This window comes from Asterias rubens, chromosome 14 (assembly GCF_902459465.1).
Source record: "Asterias rubens chromosome 14, eAstRub1.3, whole genome shotgun sequence".
NCBI lineage: Eukaryota > Metazoa > Echinodermata > Asteroidea > Forcipulatida > Asteriidae > Asterias > Asterias rubens.
In genome coordinates, this window is record NC_047075.1 from 11,486,063 (window position 1) to 11,506,671 (window position 20,609).

Consider the following 20,609-nt stretch of genomic DNA (forward strand, 5'->3'; position numbering starts at 1 on the left):
TGTTTCATGTTTGAACAATGAAGCCAACACGTTATGAAGTTTTTCTTAAACACGCTTAATATTTCCCAAGGAACTGCTGAAATTTCACCACGTTGCACAAGGTACCAGCGACGGCGCCAATGTTGTATGAGTTTAGCTCGGGCACCAACGCTGGTTAGTATTGCAATTTTCGGACACCAGATTCTCCCGAAAGTCTTAATCTCAAGGCGGTTGAAACTAATTTCGTAAGCTGTTGCGCAATTTTTCCAACGGAGGGCGGCTCTCCCGCTATCACATTGTTTAGGAAAGCCCTCTAGCGTTCAATGTTTCATGCATTATAGTTTGTTGCACGCAAAGTAACAAGACTACTAGGCCTGAATATTGAAAACACTGTGTGTGAGTGTGTCGCTGGATATAGTGTGTTTGTGTACTACAATGTAATTTTGCGTTGTGTTTTGTGTGATTGCGAGCCGGTCAGCATGATTTCGCGGTACCTTTATGAACGAATCTTGTAAGTGTAATCATCTCTGTAAACACGGGTCCTAATGTAACAATTAGATGTAGATACAAAATAAGTTGGCGATGATTTCAAATTTAAGAATAATAGTCACCACTTCAACTTGTTATGGCAGTAGCATATTATTGTATTGGCTTTGGCAAACTTGAGGGTTGGCTGTACATGGACATCTCCAACCCATTGTCTGGTGTATACCTGAGCTAGACCGCAAACACTAATCCTTCACCCCTTCGTGGCTTACTTGCAAGCTGCCTTGTCCATGTAATCTGAACAACAAAAGGCACCAACAATAGAGTTCGATAATGAGGGACCTTAAAAATCAGTGAAGCGCTTAATCCATCTTGGGACGGGCGCGTGACAATTTTGGGACGGACTCGTTCTAGAACGAGTCTGACCGCGGGCGGCCGCGTTCTTAATTTATCCATGGTCCCTTAGGGAACTGTCTTGCTTTATTCTACTGCCGTGGAGTAGATAATCGGAGGTTCGGGAGACTTCTCAGTTCTGAAAAGAACTGTCCTGCTTTTTAACTATTACCAAGGCGGATGGTATAGAAATTAGACTGGACTACTACTTTAGCTTATAGGATCGTAATTAACTGTACTGCCGCGGAGTCAGTTCTGAAATTGGTCTCAACGTTTCGACTAGCTTGCTCTAGTCATCGTCAGGAGACTGAGATTATGTTGTTGTAGATAGTCGTGAGCGAGACAATTGGTTCACCGAGCAGGTATTTTTGAAGTAGTCAGGACTGTTTTTGTAATAGCTGGGCGGCACGTTTAATCGAGTAGTTGGAAAACCGGTAGTCCTGACTCGAATAATCAATCAATAGTCACGACTTTGCATCACCCAGGCCTAACTTTGATTTCTACTCACCACATCATCTTCATTGATGTAGTCTTCACTGCCATTGCTGCTATTGCGATCATCGTTATCCTGTTGATCATCATGACGTAAGCTGAGTCGTAGAAGCTCCGAGGCTGTGTGCATGTTGACTGGAATCTGAGACAGTGGCATGCTAAGCTCCTTGTAATCCTGCAAATACAAACAATCACAGATTGTGTAAAGGAAGGGCAAGTACGTACATGTACTCCACCCGAGTAATGGACCACACCAGGGGCCTAAATTCTGTGCATATTTTTCTCGATTGTGAAAACTTGCGTGCGCATCAAAGACAGCACCTAGCTCGTGATGCAGGCCTGTGAGCGAGTCATGAAAAAAAAGAGGAAAATTGTTGTCCGGATTTTGGGCCAGCACTACGAACATAATAAAAGGCTTTAATTAAAAACTGAAGCGTAGACATTAGACAACACATTCACAGAAACATAGGCCACAATTCTTACGTGTAACAATGTGTTGTGCATCCTCATTTTCAATATTATTTTTGTAGCATTCCTTTAGGAATAAATCCACAAGCGCGATGAGTCCTCGTTGTCGACTGCCATATATATTTTACTTGTCACAAAAAATACACACCGTACACAACGTACGTCGCGTGGGGGAAACCATGTGTGCCTAATCTTGTCTCAAGGTGTTGGCTTTTTAGTAAAGCGCCCTCTCTCGGTGCAATGGAACAATGACATTGAAGTACATGTAAAATAGACAACGCGCCAGACGAAAAATTAACAACAACGGCTCCAATGAAAGACCAACACGGAGCATTTTACTGGGTCTAGCCCCCAACTCACATGTCAAAATCAAATCGCAATTAAAGTGCCTCCCGAAACCAGGTACGTGCTGCTTGACGATCTTTTTCGGATGTTAAAAGAAGAAGATATGAAACGGAACAGGATAAAAATGGAGCCCGCAAGCAAAACAACGAACGGGAAAACAAGCGGAACCCAAGAAAAATGCGGACTGGGAAAATTAAAAAGAGCGAAAATCCGCTTTAAAGCGGAGATTTCACAGGCCTGGTGATGATGAATGGACCTGTGAGAATTCGACTCTTGGTCATGAATATCAACTGCCACATGTATAAGTCTTACCTCAGCTATCTTGTCTTGTAGTAGCGTCTTCAGAAGGATAACGAGCACACGAGAGAGGTAAGCAAAACCAGTATTCCCTCCAACTAAAGCTTTCATCAAGGAATCTGCACAAATAAAATGATCAGTTAAAGGATGTGTAGAGCTGTCAAAGGGTGAAAGGGTCTATGTACTTATTGTATGACAAAAAACACAATGTCCACAGATTGATATTAAACTTACACAGTATGAAGATAATGATAGTAGAAAGCTTCCCTGAAAATATTACTTGCTAAGGTGCTGCAGTTTTCGAGAAATGAGTAAACATAGTGTCATGAAAGTAATTTTCGTCTTCAGTGATCATGAGACGAAAATTATTTAAGCATGTAAAGCTGATTTTCATGGCATTGTTTTACTCATTTCTCAAAACCTACAGCACCTCAAGAACTAAGGTGCGCTTTCTACTATCTTTATCTTCAAAAAGGTGTAAGTTTGATGTAAATCTATGGACAAAAAAGCACCCAAATTCTTGAATGTTATGTTATGTGTGGTCATCCATGGAAACACAAATCAGTGGAACTTTGAGCTTCAACGGTTTTGATCAAGTTTTTGGCCCAGACATGAATCCCTACTCACTGTGTATGATGTTACATGTATATAACATTTACATGTAGATCGGGTGTCCGCTGCCTTCAATGGCCGGACGATTCAACCCTAGCAGAGTCAATTCAAATCAATATTGGTTTATTTTCATATAAAAATACAAGACCAAATAAAAAGTCATAGACTAATGGCGTTTGGTTAACAATAACATTACATCGAAAATATATGTACAAGTTTACATGATAAGACAATAATTATTATTAAAAAATATTACTATAGATAAACAGACAAACAGGAATTGGGAAAACAGCTATGGACATGAGGGGGAACTTGTGGACACAAAATAAAAACAAAACAATGCAGTTTAAAACAAAACAGCAACCTTCTGTAGGCAAGGGAGGTTTGGACACAACATGAGCACAAAGGGAATGAAGGCTAAAAAATAAGCAGTAAGTTTAATGTTTTGAGTTTGTCCCTTACCTGCGGTGACCGGGTAGGGGTCGTCGGGCATGAGCAGTCCGCAGTAGCAATTGAGGAACTCCACAACCATTGCAATGTCTCCAAACAGGGTGTTTGGCAGACCCTCTGGCATGGTTACCGGTTTGGGGGTAGGGACAGGCTTCAACTTCAGATCCTGATCTTCATAACGCTGGGGGGATCAAAGAACACAGGGAAGTATAAGTTTCAGTCTGTGGATAAATTTGCAACGAGATAAAGAATAAAATCTTTTTGTTATTCCTGTAAAACAGATGCATAAGAAGCACTCAATTCGTCGCAAAATGCGACAAAATGCGACAAAATGCGACAAAATGCTCTCAGATGTATCTTCTGAGTCGGAGAGGTCGCATAAGGAAACACAAATGGTGCACCAAGAAAGCGATCGGTGGTAACCTAACACAATTACATTACACAGAGACAGAGCACCAGGGAACTGATAAATAATTAACAGAGGGAAGTCAGGAACGCAGTGTGTGTGATCTTGTGAATGTTTGTCATGAAATTGCATGCAACCTTTGTGACAGACAACTGACACTCAAAACGATGGTCGTTGGTTTTTAGTTCTCATGTGAATAGGGCTATAGTACCAAAACCACCATTATAGATTTTAGTGACATCTTCATAACAAGTAAGCTTTCAGACAGAAGATTGACAACTTTATTTTCCGGTGACAGAAAATGTTTAACTTTCAAGTATTCCTTTTTTTACGCTGCGTTTTTTTATGATGGCAGATTTCTATTTTGTATGCATCGCAGTAAGCTTGGGCGATATCGATTTATTTTATTCACGATATATCGCCGACAATATATCGCGATATTCGATATAATCGCGATTAATTAAATTTGACATCATCAGTCTTCAAACTCCAAGTGAAAGTTGTAGAAGAGACAGTCATAGCATTAGAGAGGTGTTCTAATGACCTATTCTTCTGGTTTTACTCCAAACCTATGGGGTGCAAGATGTCTCAGCTAGCAAATACATCGCGATATTTAATCGATATCGCGATTATCGCGATATATCGCGATATAGCGATATTTCGATTAAAACCAAATCCATCCGATATCGAAATCGTTTCCAAATTAATATCGCGATATTCGATATTATCGTGATATCGCCCAAGCTTACATCGCAGAAAACAGGAAATCCGGGAAAAAAATTGTATGCCCGAGTTTTAGAAGCTCCTTAAAGGCACATAAGACATTATTGGTAATTACTCCAAATAGTTGTTAGCATAAAAGTTACTTGGTAAGGAGCCATGGAGAGCTGATAGTATTAAACATTGCGAGGAAGTAACGTAGTTTTTGAGAGAAAAGTAATTTTCCAAAAAAATATGTAAGTTTGATTTTAAAACCTCAGAATTTTGAGGTCCCGAAATCAAGCATCTGAAAGCAACTGCGACGAACAATTGAGTTCAAATTTTCGCAGGTTTGTTATTTTGTGCATATGTTGGGATACACCAAGCCAGAAGACTGGTCTTTGACAATTACCAATAGTGTCCAGTGTATTTAACTATTTTTGTTACCTTGGCTTGTTCCAGCCTCATCTTCCTGTCCTCTTCATTCTTCTTCTGTCTTTCCTCCTCTCGTTGCTTCTTCTTTTCTTCTCTCTTCTGTACGATGACCTCTTTCCTCTCCTCTGGGGTCATCGACTTCCTGCGAAATACCACAACAGGAAATGATCAACAACTCTGGAAGATACTGGTCTAATAGACTGAGCAAGAAAATGAATAACGAACTTGAACGAAAACTCTCTTTTTTTCTGCCGAGCAATAATATAATAATAATAATAATAATAATTTGGGGGGCTAATCATCCTTACTCGCAGCTAAGAGCTGAATTGCGAAGGACGCGGCTACAACGTGTTCGAGAAGCAGGCATGCAAGGGCGCATTCAGCTGCCAGCCACATCAACCCATTATGACCACGGAGCACAGCCAAGATCGAAAGTGTTTGATTTTTTCCTGAGGGAGGAAAACCGGATAGTCTGGAAAACCCTCGTGGCACAGCAGAGAACCAACGCACAACTCAACTCACATATGGCCCCGACCGGGAATCGAACCGGGGTCACCTTGGTGAGAGGCGAGCGCTTTACGCACAAGCCAACCGTGCCACCCAAAATAATTGAGTGATTACCTCATTTTCCCAAAATATAGTCTTAAAGGCACTGAACACTATTGGTGATTACTCAAAATACTTGTTAGCATAACAACTTACTTGGTAACGAGCAATGGAGAGCTGTTGATTGTATAGAACATTGTAGTAACAGTTTTTGAGAAAGAGGTAATTTCTCACTCAAATATTTCAATAGTTCAGGCCTGTATGTGTGTATCTGAAAGCACACAAACAAATTTGTGCAACAAGGGTGTTTTTTCCTTGTTGTATTAATCTCTTGCAACGTTGATCACCAATTGAGTGCAAATTTTCACAGATTTGTCATTTTATGCATCTTGCTGGGATACACCAAATGAGAACCCTGGTTTTTGAGATACAAAAGTTGTCCGGTGTCTGTAAAGCACATGTACAAAAATCAGATAGTACATGTACGACCTTGGCACTAAAAGAGTTCAATTCAGTTCAATTCAGTTCAATTCAGTTCAGTTCAGTTTAGTTCAGTTTAATTCCACTCAATCTGTTGGCTTACAAAAATTAGAAACATGATGGTACTTTATGTATAGTGTGTAATGGGTAAGTGATCTAAAAGCAAGCTCGTTTGTCGGGGATAAGCTTGGGCGATATCACGATATTATCGAATATCGCGATATTAATTTGGAAACGATTTCGATAACGGATGGATGTGGTTTTAATCGAAATATCGATATATCGCAATATATCGCGATATATGACGATAATCGCGATATATCGCAATATCGATCAAATATCGCGATGTATTTGCTAGCTGAGACATCTTGCACCCCATAGGTTTGGAGTTAAACCAGAAGAATAGGTCATTAGAACACCTCTCTTAAGCTATGACTGTCTCTTCTACAACTTTCACCTGAAGTTTGAAGACTGATGATGTCAAATTTCATTAATCGCGATTATATCGAATATCGCGATATATTGTCGGCGATATATCGTGAATAAAATAAATCGATATCGCCCAAGCTTAGTCGGGGACCCACAATATTAATGTAACTGGAGAAGGAAGTACTGAGTAATGAACAAATATAATGTAACACAAACATCACAACAGTTAGATGGAAAGGTTTACAAACAAATGACTGAGAAGGAGACAACAGTTAAATGAAAGACTGACTTCATCACTCACCATTTTAGTTTCATCTTAAGTTCCTCATACTTGGTGGTGACCTCGTCCCGTATATCCGGTTTGAGGTTCTTGATCTGTTTGTCGGTTAGCTCCCGGATTGCCTTGGCCATCAGTCTACTGTACAGGGGGAGGTCCTTGTTCTTCTTCGCTCGGATCAACCTGAAAAACAGTAAAAAGTAGAGTTAACTTTGTATTTTTTTGTTTTCATGCAAGTCGGCCCCGAAGAGTATAAAAATAACTCGGGGGAGCTGAAGGCAGGAATTGGTATTCCTCTTCCTCTTAAAGACAGTGGACACTATTGGTAATTGTCAAAGACCAGTCGTCATAGTTGGTGTATCTCAACATATGCATAAAATAAAACACCTGTGAAAATTTGAGCTCGATCGGTCATATAACTAGCGAGATAATAATGAAAGAAAAAAAAACCTTGTCACACGAAGTTGTGTGCGTCAGATGGTTGATTTCGAGACCTCAAGTTCTAAATCTGAGGTCTCGAAATCAAATCCGTGGAAAATTACTTCTTTCTCGAAAACTGTCACTTCAGAGGGAGCCGTTTCTCACAATGTTTTATACTACCAACCTCTCCCCATTACTCGTCACCAAGGAAGGTTTTATGCTAATAATTATTTTGAGTAATTATCAATAGTGTCCACTGCCTTTAATGCAAGTTGGCCCCAAGCAAGGCTAAAAGAAAATTGGTAAGGGGTTACATAACTCAAGGGAGCTGAAGGTAGGAATTTGTATTCCTCTTAAAAGTCTATAATCTCGGCCAAAATGCTTGGCCCGCCCATTCCCAAAATATAAACATTCTCTCCCCTTCCCCTTCCCCCCCCCCTCAATATTGATGGCAGCGCAGACCGCACAATGAGAGGGATACAACAATGAGAGCCAACATTGAAAAGGGGCAAGGGGGCTGTGGTGCGGGGGGCAAACAAGAATTGGCCGAGATTTACGTCAGACTCCCCATTTCTGCAGAGGGTTTTGGATGTCATTTATTCCTCATTAATCCATGATTTGAATGAAATAATGCAGCTCCCAAAGTAAACAAATTCATGTTTTGTTCCATCTTCTCACAGTTGCAGAATTTTTTTTATTTATTTATAATTGTTTATTTATAATTTCCTTTATTTACCCAGGGTAAGCCAAATCAGTAAAAAAAAATGGTTTCCATTTTGGGCCCTGCAAAATAACTAACATGTTAAAAGTAAACATAAAATCACATGATAAAATTACGATATAAAAATTTCGCAAATAATTAAGAATGTTACGGAAAATTAAAAGCAGTAAAAAAATATTTGAAGAGTAAATTTTATAAACTGTCACAGTAAGAGGAGGTTAATAAAAACAAAGTAACCCGTCCATATATAGATATTCAGGAACTTAAATAGAATTTGATTTTTATGAACGTAACATAATAAAAGGCGGGAAAAACTGCCAAGCAGTACAAATAAAAGCGACTCACAATATGCAACTTTCTAATTGCAAAAACAGAGGAAAAATGGGCGATCACACCTGACTTTTGTACAGTGTTTTATAAGTTTTTTTATGGCACTGTTCTGAAAAGTAAAAGAGGGAATTAGATGGTTAGCTGAAGTGGTCTGCCGTGTGTACTGCTTCGAGTGCTATGGTTAAAACTGCAACTCTCGAGGTGATCCCGGCGCATTTTATTTTCCCCGAGCAAAGCCGACGGAAAATGGAACGGTCCGGGGATCACCTCGGGAGTCGTAGCGAGTAAAAGCAATCATTATTTGTTTTATTATAACCCCAACAGACTATTTATAATCCTCGTACACGTAACCTTCGCACACGCATTTCAGATAGGCAGGTGATCTAAACTAATGTAAAGGGAGAAATATGACATATGAATCCGATAGGCAACCAGGGATAACCCCACCGCTTACCTCACTATATGGCTCCTAATTTACAAAGCCATTCACTTACTTGTTAATGATGGGCAGCTGGCGTGGACTCTGGGGCGTGGCCAACTTGTAGAGAACTTTGGAGTCTGGTGTCTTGGCTTTCTTGCCAGCGAGGTCAAACAGGGTCACTTGCTTCAGGGACTTCTAGAAAAACATCGAAAAGATTTATTAAAGGCACTGGAGACTATTGGTAATTGCTCAAAATAATTGTAAGCAAAAAACTTACTTGTTAGCGATCAATAAGAGATGATGATAGTTACTAACATTGTGAGAAACGTCATGCAAAATGTGTAATTGTTTTTCACTGTTTTCTCGTGAACCAGATGGTCGATCAACAGGCCTGTCAATCGATCTCAAACTTCTACAGGTTTATAGTTTATGGTGGATTACATAAAGCAACTGTTTTGTTACCAAAAACTAATCCTTTAATGTTCCTTTAAATATTTTATAATTTCACTCTACAACGTTGCAAACTCACCTTTGATTTTGATACCTTGGCTGGTGAAGCCTTTCCCTTTTTCACAGGCGTCTTCTTGGGTGTGGCCTTTTTAATCGGCGACCTTTTGGGCGTGGCTTTCCTCGGTGACTTGACCGGCGTCTTCTTCAGCGTCCCATTAACCGCTGCCTTGGTCTTCTTCACAGGGGTCTTGACAGTTTTTCTCGGAGACACAGTCTTCTTTGGAGTTCCTGAGAGTGGCTTCTTTGCGACCTTGCTCGCTCTTTTCACCGGAGGTTTGCTTTTCGGTTTTGACTTTGGCGTATTTTTCTCCTCCTTTTTGGGAGTTTTCTTGGGTGTGACTTTGAATTCATCTTCAGAGGGCGTGTTTCCCTGTAGGCTCTTGAAGTGGTCAGTGAGCTTCTTCTTGAAGGGAGTCTTCCTTGGGGATTCCTGGACCCCGTCGACGTCGACCACCTCATCCTCCTCCTCTGAAGAAGCCTTCTTGGGTAAGTCTTTAACCACCTGTTTCGCCGACACCTTGTCTTCTTTTGATCTCGGTTTAGATTTCTTCACTTCCTTTGGTTTGGCCTTCTTCACCCCACCCTTCTTGGTGGTCTTCAGAGCAGGTTTGACACCCTTCTTCTTCGCCACTGCGGGACTCTTCTTGGTAGAGTCAGCCCGCGGAGATCTCTTGGGGGAGTTCTTATTCAGGGTCTTCCCGATCGGAGAGCTGTAGGTGTGGTCCATGCGGACCTTCTCCGGGCTGGGCATGGTGTCGTCCCGTTCCTGTTTAGAGGCTTTGGAGTTAAAGGTCATGCCAAGGAGGGTGGACTGTTTCATCTTCGTAGAGCTTGCCGAGGAGAAATGATCGGAGAGTTTCCTCTTCTTTGAGGTTTTGTTTTTCCGCTCCTCTGGTGATCGCTTTCTGGTTTTGGGTGTTTCATAGCAGGTCTGGAAGGAAACAATTACGGCCTCAAATTAAAGGGATACAGATGTAATCACACTTAAAATAAAACGGTAAAAAAAACCTACTTGGTTAGAATAGGTACAGCAGCTTTGCATAAACCATTTTGAGAATCGTTTCACCTTGAAGTAATATGTGATTATGTAAAAATATAAACCTTCGTAGTGTTACTGTCAGTACTGTCTCTTTTTTGTTCTCTTTTTTTTATGTAAGTTGCCTGACCCACAAGGCCTGGAGGCCACTTCAAGGTGTGAGCTACAATTGTTTTTTTTCTAGAGGCCATTGCACCCTATTCCTAGGGCTGAAACAGGGTTACCCCTTTTACAGTCCATACGGATGTAGGCTTGGGTATCTTCAATTCGAAGCCTAGCCGGTAGAGCAGAAAGCACTACCTCCCCAATTTTGTGTAGCAAGTGTCACGACCGGGATCTGAACCCACACCTTGCTGATCAAACACCAGTGCTTGAATCCGGTGCTCTTAACCGCCCGGCCATGACACTGCGTGGACATAATAGCTCTGGATTTCAGCAACATCTCAAAAGCGCGAGCACCTTTTGAAATGAAATTTTCGCATGTAAGTTTTACTGAATACCATGCCTAAACTTATGAAGAATATCACACCTGCCTCTAGAACTGGGGCCAATTGCATAGCGCAAGTCCCACACTTTGTGTATCACAACTCATATATAAAACAACAAACCTGTGAAAATTTAGGCTCAATCGGTCATCGGAGTCGGGAGAAAATAACGGGAAAACCCACTCTTGTTTTCGCGTGTTTCGCCGTGTCATGAAATGTGTTTAAAATAAATCCGTAATTCTCGCTAACGAGAATTTATATTGTTTTACCGTTTTCTCAAAAAGTAAAGCATTTCATGGACTAATATTTCAAGAGAAGTCTTTCACCATTACCTTCTGTAAACCCTGTAAATTATTTGTAAATCTGTGAACTTTTTGTGTTGTTTCTGTACCGAAAAGGTCCAATGGCTTTAAAGGCAGTGGACACTTGGTAATTACTCAGTCAAAATAATGTTTAGCATAATACCTCACTTGGTAACGAGTAATGGGGAGAGGTTGATACATTAGTATAAAACCTTGTGAGAAACGGCTCCCTCTGAAGTGAACTAGTTTTTGAGAAAGAAGTAATTTTTCGACGAATCTGATTTCGAGACCTCAAGTTTAGAACTTGAGGTCTCGAAATCAAGCATCTGAAAGTACACAACTTCGTGTGACAAGGGTGTTTTTTATTTCATTTATATCTCGCAACTTTTACGACCAACTGAGCTAAAATTTTCACAGGTTTGTTATTTTATCCATATGTTGAGATACACCAAGTGAGATGACTGGTCTTTGACAATTACCAATAGTGTCCACTGTCTTTAAGCATGAAAATAACTCGCTTATTTTACACATGTTACTGGCAAAAATTTCATGCCATATTGCTTGTGACTGGTATTTACCTGTTGTTTACTTAGCATTACAATTGAGTGGAGTCTTGGCCGGTTATCTGATTTTACTCAGCAAGGATTTTTTTGCTTAAAGCCATTATACACTTTCGGTAAACACTATTGTCCAAGTCCCACAAAACAACAAACCTGTGAAAATTTAGGGTCAATCGGTCATCGGAGTTGGGAGAAAATAACGGGAAAATCCACTCTAGTTTCCGCACGTTTCGCCGTGTCATGACATGTGTTTAAAATAAATCCGAAATTCTCGCTAACGAGAATTTATATTGTTTTACCGTTTTCTCAAAAAGTAAAGCATTTCATGGACTAATAATATTTCAAGAGAAGTCTTTCACCATTGCCTTCTGTAAACCCTGTAAGTTATTTGTAAATCTGTGAACTTTTATTTGTTTTTTCTGTGCCGAAAGGGTCCAATGGCTTTAAAGGCAGTGGACACTATTGGTAATTGTCAAAGACTAGCCTTCACAGTTGGTGTATCTCAACATATGCCTAAAATAACAAACCTGTGAAAATTTGAGCTCAATCGGTCGTCGAACTTGCGAGGTAATAATGAAAGAAAAAAATACCCTTGTCACCTGAAGTTGTGTGCGTTTAGATAGTTGATTTCGAGACCTCAAGTTCTAAACTTGAGGTCTCGATATCAAATTTGTGGAAAAATTACTTGTCACTACAGAGGGAGCCGTTTCTCACAATATTTTATACCATCAACCTCTCCCATTACTCGTCACCAAGAAAGGTTTTACGCTAATAATTATTATGAGTAATTACCAATAGTGTCCACTGCCTTTAAAGGCAGTGGACACTATTGATTAAAATAATTATCAGCATAAAACCTTTCTTGGTTAAGAGTAATGGGGAGAGGTTGATAGTAGGCAGTGTAAGAAACGGCTCCCTCTGAAGTGCCATAGTTTTCGAGAAAGAAGTGATTTTCCACGAATTTGATTTAGAGACCTCAGATTTAGAACTCGAGGTCTCGAAATCAACCATCTAAACGCACACAACTTCGTGTCACAAGGGTGTTTTTTTCTTTCACTATTATCTTGCAAGTTCGATGACCGATTGAGCTCAAATTTTCACAGGTTTGTTATGTTATGCATATGTTGAGACACACCAACTGTGAAGGCTAGTCTTTGACAATTACCAATAGTGTCCACTGGCTTCAAAATAATGCCTGCTATGAATAAAATGTATTTCTCCTAGTAAAGTATCTGCCTTTTTTACCTTGTAAGGGCTGAGGTTGGAGTCATCATATTTATTGATGAGGCTAAACTTGGTGAAGAGGTCTTCAGAGACGACCCAGGGAGAGTTCGGATTGGAGCCAGTCTGGATGGCGTTGGATCGTATGAAGAGCTTCAGTAAATCCCAAGAAGGCAACGGGGTTGTATGGCTACATTAGTAAACAGGACAGAAAACAAGGTATGAAACATACGAATTAGTACAATGAATATTTATGAGTGCAATAATTTTGTTTGTGAAAAACCCTTTTTTTGACCGCTAGAGGGCGCTGTTCGTTTGTGAATGAGATCTTATGGGCGGATTGATATTAGTTTTAGACCAATAGGAATGAAGAAACTGTCTTATAAGGACAGGTGCAAGCTCATGTATCACGCCCATGTTTCAACACTTTTTACTGGTCATAAACAAAGGTTTATACACACCCACGTGACGCGCTCTCCACCATTACGAATAGCGAAACTGTCTGGGGTATTTATGAATGTCCGTTTAAACCCAAGTCACAATACTTACATAATTTCATGGCCTGGAACTGCACTAATGATCTTGTCCTCGTCACTAAGATGAATGTTGTACCTGCAATTCTGAGAATCAAGAGAAATATCAGTTACCCACTGTCAGTCACTTAAAGGGAGGGTACACTATTGGTAATTGTCAAAGACCAGTGTTCTCACTTGGTGTATCTCAACATAATTATATGCATAAAATAACAAACCTGTGAAAATTTGAGCTCAATTGGTACGGAGTTGGGAGAAAACGATAAAAGAAAAACACCCTTGTTAGACGAATTTGTGTGCTCCACATAGGAATAAAAGACTTCTAGCTAGAAGTCTTAATTATTTTAGCAGGAAATTACCTCTATTTCAAAATCTATGCTACTTCAGAGGGAGCCGTTTCTCACAATGTTTTAAACTACCAACAGTTCTCCAATGCTCGTTACCAAGCTCGTTTTTAAGTTAATGGGCCCTATTTATTTTGAGTAATTACCAAACGTGTACCTTACCTCTAATAAATAATAATAGTGTTCAATAATAACAGGTTATATTTCGATTGCGGTAAACACAATTGACATGTTTCTATGTACTTGCCAGGTAGAGTTTGTTCTCAGAGAACTGTCTATCTACATTTATTCTACTATCGCGGAGTAGATTTATCGGATGTTTGGGAGACTTCTCAGTTCTAAAAAGAACCGTCTCAAAGTTTCGACTACATTAGCTTGCTCTAGTCATCATCAGTGCTCCTTATTCAAGAACTGACTCCGTGGTAGTACAGTAAGTTAAAGGATTTGGGTACCTTTTCAAAATGTCCATAGATTTACATTAATCTTACAGGGTTTGAAGATAATGATAGTGGAAAGCTTCCCTTCAAATATTACTTACTGAGGTGCTGTAGTTTATGAGCAATGAGTAAAAAAATGTCATGAAAATACGTTTGTAAACGCTTAAAATAAATTTTGGCTCATGAGACGAAGATTATTTTCATGACATTGATTTACTCATTTCCCAAAAACTACAGCACCTCAGCCTGTAATCTTTTCAGGGAAGCTTTCTACTATCATTATCTTCAAACTGTGTAAGTTTAGTGTCAATCTGTAGACATTGTGTTTTTTGTCCTACAAAAGTTACATACACCCTTTAAAGCCATTATACACTTTCGGTAAACAGTATTGTCCAAGTCCCACGCTTCGTGTATCACAACTTATATATAAAATAACAAACCTGTGACAATTTAGGCTCAATCGGTCATCATGAGCCGGGAGAAAATAACAGGAAAACCCACTCTTGTTTCCGTGCGTTTCGCCGTGTCACATGTGTTTAAAAAAAATCTGTAATTCTCGCTATCGAGAACTGATATTGTTTTAATATTTTCTCAAAAAGTCTCATAAGCCTTCTGTAAACCTCGTAAGTTATTTGTAAATCTGTGAACTTTTTTTTTTTTCTGTACCGAAAGTGTATAATGGCTTTAATTATGATCCTAAAGGCTAAAGTAGTAGTACCAGCCAATTTTCTATACAAGTATTGTCAGTAATTACCAATAGTGTCCACTGCCCTTAAGTTATCAGAGTGATTGTTCGAATCCCAGTGTAACCCATTTACACCTAGTCATGGTGTTTACCCTAACTGTTTATTTTCATGATGTGCCCAGTACAACCCGCTTACGCCCACAAAGGATGCTTACCTTAGGGTTGGTTTTCTTCATATGTTTAAGAGGGGTTTTTAATCCCTCTTCTACATGATTTTCCTTGTCGCTTGAAGGAGAGCTTCCATCTTTCATCTAGGATGAAACAAAAGGGTAGACTTTTTAATACAGACACACAACGTTGTTACTGCAAAAATAAAAATTATTATAAAGTTAGGCTTATAATTATGGTAATGAAACCAAGGATGCATCATAAAAGAACTAAATCACCGTAGCTTGCAAGCCTAAGGAAACAAGTAAACAAGGATGCTCCTTAAAGGCACTAGACGCTTTGGGTACAGATAAAAAAAATAAAAGTTCACAGATTTACAAATAACTTACAGGGTTTACAGAGGGTAATGGTGAAAGACTTCTCTTGAAATATTATTCCATGAAATGCTTTACTTTTCGAGAAAACATTAAAACAATTATCAATTCTCGTTGTCGAGAATTACGGATTTATTTTACCCACATGTCATGACACGGCGAAACGTGCGGAAACAAAGGTGGGTTTTCCCCGTTATTTTCTCCCGACTCCGATGACCCATTGAGCCAAAATTTTCACAGGCTTGTTATTTTATATAGAAGTTGTGATACACGAAGTGTGGGCCTTGGACAATACTGTTTACCGAAAGTGTCCAATGGCTTTAATCGATATTTTGACTTCACAAAGAGTTAAGATTGAAAAGTTAAGATTGGTCTGAACTGTAAATCGATCTTAATTAATTGCTTAGCAAAGTGTGATGTCACATTACAAATCACTATGGTGATACTGACAACTCATCTTTTACGATGAATCTCAGAGCTTTGTGAAATTGTCCCCTGAAATTTCATCTTAGTAAGCATTTTGCAGGATGCTTACTACCACTACCATCCCTATGACACGACAGCTTTCAGATAGAAATTACATGGTTTTTTTTGCAAATGATGCAGGCTGGTTTAAATTAGTATACAACTGCAATATGTCAGAACAAAACACAGCTAAAACATTTTAAAGCATGCAAGAATGGATTAGCATGACTAACAGGCCTACAGAGGATGTGACAGGAATGTTAATAAACAGGGGTGGATTTTACAAAGGGTTGACCATAGAGTTATAAGAACTAAAGGGCGCACGGGTGATGCTTCTTTGAACAAAGGCAACGGGACCGCAAGGAGACAAGGGCGCGCCATTATGTACGCGCACTGAATATGAAACACACGTTTTGAGTTGGTGTTTATTAAACGCTACGTGATGCTGTTTTGTTCAACTTACGAAATGGCCGCACAAACACACGCTGTGGGATGCCAGTTTTGTCAACTTAGAAAATGGCTGCCTGCGCGCATGCCAAAGCGCGTATATAGGCCAGTGCGCCCTCTAGTTCTTATATATAACTCTATGGTTAAGACTAGTCTTATCTTGACCAAGGACGACTTACTCGTCCTAACGTGAGACCAGCCTTAGGTTTTTAACTCCTAAAGAGTCCTGGGACTAGTGAAAATCGACCCCCGGGATTGGTAAGGATAGAAGGCATCATTGTTTAATTTCAGTCTGGAAACATGATAAAATGAAGTTTATAAATGCAGTGTTGTAAATGATCGCCCCCCCCCCCCCCCCCCCCAATTCGAGCCCTGACAGGGGTGGGTTTTGGATGAGTTGGGCTGGGCCCAATTTCATAGAGCTGCACAAAATTTCGCTTAAGCAAAAAAATCCTTGCTTAGTAAAATCAGATAACCGGCCAAGACTCCACTCAATTGTTATGCTAAGTAAACAACAGCTAAATACAAGTCACAAGCAATGTACAGTATATGGCATGAAATTTTGGCCAGTAACATGTGTAAAATAAGCGAGCTATTTTCGTGCTTAATCAATTGTTTTGCTTAAGCAGCTCTATTAAATTGGCCCCAAGTTAGGATGGCAAATTTTTTTATTAGCAAAGTAAGCAGGCGTATGTTACTGTGTGATGTGATGCCAAATTATGTTAATTTTGTCTTTTCATAAATTTTCTGTATAGGATTTGAGGCATTGCATTGTAAGTTATCAATGTATAGTTGGTTTGCGGTAACACCATGTATGTATCTACTTGCCAGGTAGAGTTTGTTCTTAGAGAACTGTCTTGCTTTACTCTACTACCGTGGAGTAGATGTTCGGGGGTTCGGTCAACTTCTCAGTTCTGAAAAGAACTGTGAACTGCTTTTTAACTATTACACAGGCACATGGTATAGAAAATAGGCTGGAACTACTACTTTAGCTTATAGGATCGTGATTAACTGTGCTACCACAGAGTCAGTTCTTAATTGGTCTCCACGTTTGGACTAGCTCGCTCTTGTCATCGTCAGCAAGATAGTTCTCTAAGAACAAACTCTACCTTGCAAGTAAATAGACACATAGGGCGGATTGCACCAAGCGGTCTAAAACCAGTCTATGCGCTATAGCAGGTTAACTTGAGATGGCGCAGACAGTCTTTAATTATAGACCGATTGCAATAGCATGGTGTATGACTAAAGCTAGTCTTAAATCTTAAGTCTGCTATGAGCTGGCTATAATCGGTCATTGTTTTGGTTTTTTAACATGGCGCTGTATTTGGTAGTTGTAGATGATTTGATGCAAAGAGCTCTACGACAAGACCGTATTATTTATAAATAGATTACACCCATGAGAGGCATTATGATGATGATACAGTGTATCGTAAATACATGTTTCCGAGAGTAAAAATGATACAACTCACAGATTTGAAATCACATGATTTAAACCAAAGCAATAAGAACAATGCCGTACCGCCAGTGCTGAAGATGTGCTAAGTATTATGGGACATTTGTTCGCAGCCCTGATACTTCACGACGGCAATTGCCGTCGTTGCCCCTACCGATTGCCGCAATGCCCTTCAAAAACCCAATTTTTCACGGCAATGATTGCCGTGCCCTTTTCTCATCATTGCCGCCGTGCCCTTCCTCCCGAAAACAAATTATATTCAACGTTGTCAAAGTTCGAAAATAAGCCAAAAAGTCCCGATGTCTGTGTAAATTTCACGCAACGAAATAGACCCATATTTCATGCACGTAAGGCACAACAGCAGATTTCAGGCCCGTTAGTCGTTGCTCTTTGCGTGCGACAAAAAAATACTCGAAACATCGACCGCTAGAGGGCGTTTCGGAACAAAGCGATAGCGTGAGATTAAACGCCCTCTAGTGGTAAAATTACGCGAACCAACGCTAAACGCCTTGAGACAAAGACTCGACGTGTCGGTGCATGCTGGGATAGTGGTTTTCCCCATGCTTGGTACATGTGATGTACCATCATGTACAGCATAGTCGTCGCGCACTACATGCATTTATTCTGTCAACATCGTGTCAAAATGGAGCAATTACGTGGGAATTTTAGCGTCTCTACGAAAAACTACACATCGTGCATGACCAATGCAATAGTAGGATTACGTATGAACAAAAATTATTTATTGTGTATTGTAAGTAGTTGTTCTTTATTTTGTTAAATAAGATGAATGCTTTCTATTTTCATTGGGTAACAGTTAGAAAATGGAAAAATTGGAAGAACTATTTTTTACAGGTAACTCAGAGGTTTTTTTTCAAACTGCCGTCGTGCCCTTCGCAACTTTTTATGATTGCCGTGATGCCCTTCCAAATTTTTGAAAATTGCCTTGGTGCCCTAAATTTTTACAAAAAGTCAAGGCAAAACTGCCGTGCCCCTTAAAAGCTGAAGTATCAGGGCTGTGTGACTGACTAAGCTAAGACCGTCTAAGGCAGATAGCCAGCTAAACTAAAGACCGTTTTATTGCAATCCGCCCATGGTGTTACCACAAACCAAATATACATTAATTTTCTGATTGCGAAGAGAGTACCTGTGAATTGACCAATGTTTTAGGAATCATCAGAGCTGCCCACTAAACAAAAGAAAAACAACATCACAGGTCAAGCAATCATGAATCCATTTGCTTTTCTTGCTTTCTTTCGTTGATTTTGATGGTTATGTCAACAAACTGATTTTTTGGTTGGGTCATAAAAAAATTTTAAATATTGACAATTTCAAGTCATGGAATTGTTTTAGCTGAAAGCCTTGCAGTCTTGCGGAATGTTAGGCCAAATTCGAGCGCAGGTTCAGGCATGCAATTTTAAACTACTCTATCTAGTGGGAAATGAGTGCACCACAAACAGTGTATTAGCCACGGTGGGTGGTGCCGGGCGGGCCTAACACGAACTGACAAATTTCGCCCACAACTCAGAACAAAACACACTGTGCTCCCAGCACATAATTTCCCCCAGATTGCACTTCAGCAACAATTGCCCCATATCTAAACATTAATAATTTTGTTGAAATGCTCGCCCTTGGTGGGCTAAATTTGATTTAGAGCCCACTACTAAAACTGGTCTAGCTACAACACCGACCACCAAAATAAATTTGACCTTCGAGCCCCAACTTTACTGCTGACCATTTGGGGCTGACCAAAAGCCTTCTCAAGCTGGTCAAAAGATGGCTGGATGGTCCACACAAATGAAGCACTTTTCTTATGCCGCCTTAGTACAAAATTATTGAAAAAAATTCATGCCTCTCATGGAATCATCGACAGGTTGCAAACAAAAGAGTGCATGCAAGCCAATCAAATCAACTGTAACAAAAGCACACAGCTTTGAGTCAGCTCATTATTGGTTAAACTACAGTGTTTGAGATAGAAGCTGTCTCCTGATTGGTTCTTACCTCATCCGCTGACGACTGTGTGACTTTAATGATCTTCCCTTTGATGCTGTATATAGAGACACAAAAAATGTATACAAATTAGAACAGAATCTGGTGTGCGAGGCCTGCTGCATGCGGCAAACCTGTATAGATACAGTTTATCGCATGCAGCAGGCCTCACGATAAGCCATTTAGAGATGTATGGTGAAAACATTCAAATACATTGTGTAACACTATTGGGTTTGGATAACCAAAGCAATCGCACAACATCGGTAAACAGTATTGTCCAAAGGCCCACACTTCGTGTATCACAACTTATATATATATATAAAATAACAAACCTGTGAAAATTGAGGCTCAATCAGTCATCGGAGTTGGGAGAAAATAACGGGAAAACCCACCCTTGTTTCTGCACGTTTCGCCGTATCATGAGATGTGTTTAAAATAAATCCATTATTCTCGATATCGAGAATGATTATTGTTTTAATGTTTTCTCAGAAAATAAAACATTTCATGGAATAATATTTCAAGGGAAGTCTTTCACCATTACCTTCCGTAAACCCTGTAAGTTATTTGTAAATCTGTGAACTTTTAATTTTTGTTCTGTTCAGAAAGTGTCAAATGGCTTTAAAGGGAAGGTACACGTTTGGTAGTTACACAAAACAAATATTAACTTAAAAACTGACTTGGTAACGAGCAATGGAGACCTGTTGATAGTATAAAACATTGTGGGAAACGACTCCCTCTGAAGTAATGTAGCTTTGAGAAAGAGGTAATTTCTCACTAAAATAATAAAAGACTTCTAGCTAGAAGTCTTTTATTCCTATCTGAAAGCACACAAATTCGTCTTAGCAAGGGTGTTTTTTCTTTCATCATTTTCTCGCAACTTCGATGACCGATTGAACCCAAATTTTCACAGGCTTGTT

General features: G+C 39.7%; 1 protein-coding gene across 3 annotated transcripts in view; it reads right to left on the minus strand.

Moving 5' to 3' along the window:
* Positions 1 to 20,609, minus strand: part of LOC117299089 (tyrosine-protein kinase BAZ1B-like) — a 61,340-nt gene that overhangs the window by 37,486 nt on the left and 3,245 nt on the right. For 2 of the 3 annotated variants that reach the window (XM_033782513.1, XM_033782512.1), the window contains exons 4-14: positions 19,705 to 19,750; positions 15,015 to 15,110; positions 13,350 to 13,420; positions 12,825 to 12,990; positions 9,216 to 10,127; positions 8,760 to 8,881; positions 6,819 to 6,977; positions 5,075 to 5,204; positions 3,535 to 3,703; positions 2,476 to 2,579; positions 1,367 to 1,525 (exon numbers count right to left, since the gene is read on the minus strand). In XM_033782513.1, the coding sequence (XP_033638404.1) occupies positions 1,367 to 1,525; positions 2,476 to 2,579; positions 3,535 to 3,703; positions 5,075 to 5,204; positions 6,819 to 6,977; positions 8,760 to 8,881; positions 9,216 to 10,127; positions 12,825 to 12,990; positions 13,350 to 13,420; positions 15,015 to 15,110; positions 19,705 to 19,750 (2,134 nt within the window). The remainder of the gene's footprint in view (positions 1 to 1,366; positions 1,526 to 2,475; positions 2,580 to 3,534; positions 3,704 to 5,074; positions 5,205 to 6,818; positions 6,978 to 8,759; positions 8,882 to 9,215; positions 10,128 to 12,824; positions 12,991 to 13,349; positions 13,421 to 15,014; positions 15,111 to 19,704; positions 19,751 to 20,609) is intronic. The other variant, XM_033782514.1, reaches the window with a different exon arrangement.